General features: G+C 38.6%; 1 protein-coding gene across 1 annotated transcript; it reads left to right on the top strand.

The window, feature by feature from the left end:
* Positions 1 to 369: 369 nt before the first annotated feature.
* LOC5577305 lies at positions 370 to 1,839 on the top strand. The gene is made up of 6 exons (XM_021842018.1): positions 370 to 696; positions 756 to 797; positions 898 to 1,065; positions 1,126 to 1,208; positions 1,273 to 1,412; positions 1,697 to 1,839. The coding sequence occupies exons 1-6, from the start codon at positions 439 to 441 to the stop codon at positions 1,786 to 1,788; spliced, it is 783 nt and encodes a 260-aa protein (XP_021697710.1). The 5' UTR covers positions 370 to 438; the 3' UTR covers positions 1,789 to 1,839.
* The last annotated feature ends 943 nt before the right edge of the window (positions 1,840 to 2,782 follow it).

Genomic DNA, 2,782 nt, shown 5'->3' with positions numbered 1-2,782 from the left:
GCAAAACTGGCACCGGGAGAGAGACAGAAGTGAACCGAAAAACAACCTTGAACTCAACCTTGTTTGTTCGGAGATGCGAAAGCAATTCAAAAGGATGTGGAGTAGGTATACAATTGATACTTATCCGTTCCCGTTCGATGACCGCAGCTGGTCTTCTACACCGTAGGTAGGCAGAAAAAACGTGTCGTCGTTTTGCTGCTGATGCAAACGGGGAATCCAATCACCAGGGGATGATGGTGACAATATCTTCTCGTGGCACGATACCAGTTGACCCTTGCCAATCTGGTTCGCTTCCTTCACGATGCGCGGTTTAAAGCACTACGGTACAATACTGCACTGGTAAAAACCACACGGGCGGTGGAAGAAAAAACCAAAAAACTACCGACTGCCAAAAACTGAACTGGCTTGTTCAAGCGCACAGCAAGGAATGGTCCGTTCATGTCTTACATTGTCGATGTGATTGCGACCATTGCCCAGCAGGGTAGCTCCAATCAAGTGTCGGGTCGAATCTCCATAAGAATCATCATATTCTCATTACTGTTTCTTACACTTCTACTGTACAACTATTATACATCATCGGTGGTCGGAGGATTGCTCAGTTCACCTGGAAAAGGTCCCTATACGATCAAAGAGTTTACAGACAGCCCATTAACACTTTCATTCCATGATATTGGATATAATAAAGTGCTGTTTGCCGTGAGTTACGAACCTGCTGCAGTTCGTTTTAAATTGACTTCAATCTGAATCTTTAATAGGAATCCAAGGACCCAACTATTCGTGAGATGTACAGAAAAAAGGTAACACTTTCGCTACCATCGAAACATCAGTTCAATTAGTTTTCCCTACTTCCCCTGTTATCCCACGTAACTTCGTGTTTGATGCAAATGACTTCCAAAGGCGGAACCTTCTCGAGAGGGCAAAAACACCATACCGGTCTATGCGGATGTTTCGACGGCCGTTCCTTACCTGAAGCAAGGTGGATATGCTTTCCATTGCGAGTTTACCGAGGTGTTCGAAGAAATTGCCAACCAGTTTGATGCGTACGAAATCTGCGAGTTGCGCACGGTAATGCATACAGAATTGAATATCTAAATGCCTGGTACCCATGAGGCTCTTCATTTGCAGGGAGCCAGCCTATTTTCGGACCTGAATATAATCGGCATGATTCTACCGAAAAGGAGCATGTACTCGGAAATTTTCAAGACTACGTTGGATTCTTTCCAATGCTATTGCTCATCTGAAGCTGTAATAATCAATTATTTCTATTTTTAGACTGATACGAGCACAGGAAATTGGATTGATAAAGCGAAACCTTAGAAGGTATAGACCGGAAAAACCAACCTGTCAGGCTGGAAGTCGAATACATCCCGTAGAGTTCCACAGCGTTCGAACAGCTTTCGCCATTTTGGGTGGTAAGAGTGACAAACATATTTATGATGTCTTTATATACTTATATGTGCCGTTTTTTCTCAAATTCGCAACATGACTCATATTCCGGCCAGTGATGATTTCAAAGGAAAGAATCGCTATTTTCACAACTTTTAAACGTAAAAGACTTGAATCATAGAAGAATTGATCATCCTGTGTAGAAAATTGAGTGTTTTTAATCACTATAAAAGTCGAATGTTTGGAATATGAGACATGTTTGGAATTAGAGACAGAGCGACATTGTTATCATTAATTTTTATTTTTACAGTTGGATTTGCAGCTTCATTGGTATTTTTTAGTTTCGAGCGTTTATGGTTCAATTCCATTCTTAAGCGTGAGTCAATGAATTTTATCCAATGAATTTTAAAGTAACAAATTACATTCTGTCATTAAAGCAAGTAGACATAAATATATTTGATGAATCTTATGCATATGATCATATGGTTTACATTCGATTATTTTATTTGTATTAAATTTCAATGAGATATTTGCTTTCTATAAAGATTGATATATTTGTTTTGTCAGAACAAATAGTAGTGGGGAAAGAAAATTCCATATGTACTTTTGATCACTGAAGGAACTGCAAGTGAAATTTTTGAAATTTGTTTATCGGCATATCGGTCTATTTTGCTCGAAGTAAGAGGGAGCATGGAGAAGAAAGCAATGAATACTAGATGGATAGGTACCGTAAGGGAACGGCGAGAGAAATTGGATTAGATGTTGAAGAGGGCATACCATATGAAACAGTATTACTTAAATATAAGTCATCGATCGATAGAACCTGCTTGATCGCCAAACAGTATTATAGCGCTTGAAACCTCCTTCCTTTTGACTGTTTTGGTAGTGTCATTCTCAAAACACACCAGGCCGTTCCCATAGGGGACGTTAGCCACAAGGAAGGACGTTTGAAGTAATACTGTTTCATATGGTATGCCCCTTTCAACATCTAATCCATTTTCTCTCGCCGTTCCCTTACGATACCTATCCATCTAGTATTCATTGCTTTCTTCTCCATGCTCCCTCTTACTTCGACCAAAATAGACCGATATGCCAATAAACAAATTTCAAAATATAATTATCACGGTCGATACCTTTGTATGAGAAATTTTTAGTGGAAAGAACGTGAAAGACCAGACATTTTTTTTTCAGGAAATAATGGATTTTTCAACAATTTATTCAATGACTTCCAATGTATGCTTTCCAGGAACTTTGCCAAATTTACGTTCGTAATTTAAACCTCGAATAATTAAAAAATACGCTATAAATTTCAATTCGAAAAATTATTTCATCAGGAATCATACCAAAGAATTTCAATCAGAAATTATAACAAAAACTTCTATTTCAAGAACTACGA

The sequence above is a fragment of the Aedes aegypti genome, chromosome 2 (genome assembly GCF_002204515.2).
Source record: "Aedes aegypti strain LVP_AGWG chromosome 2, AaegL5.0 Primary Assembly, whole genome shotgun sequence".
Classification (NCBI taxonomy): domain Eukaryota; kingdom Metazoa; phylum Arthropoda; class Insecta; order Diptera; family Culicidae; genus Aedes; species Aedes aegypti.
Note: the sequence above shows the minus strand (reverse complement) of the source record. Positions and strands in the feature narration are given on the sequence as shown.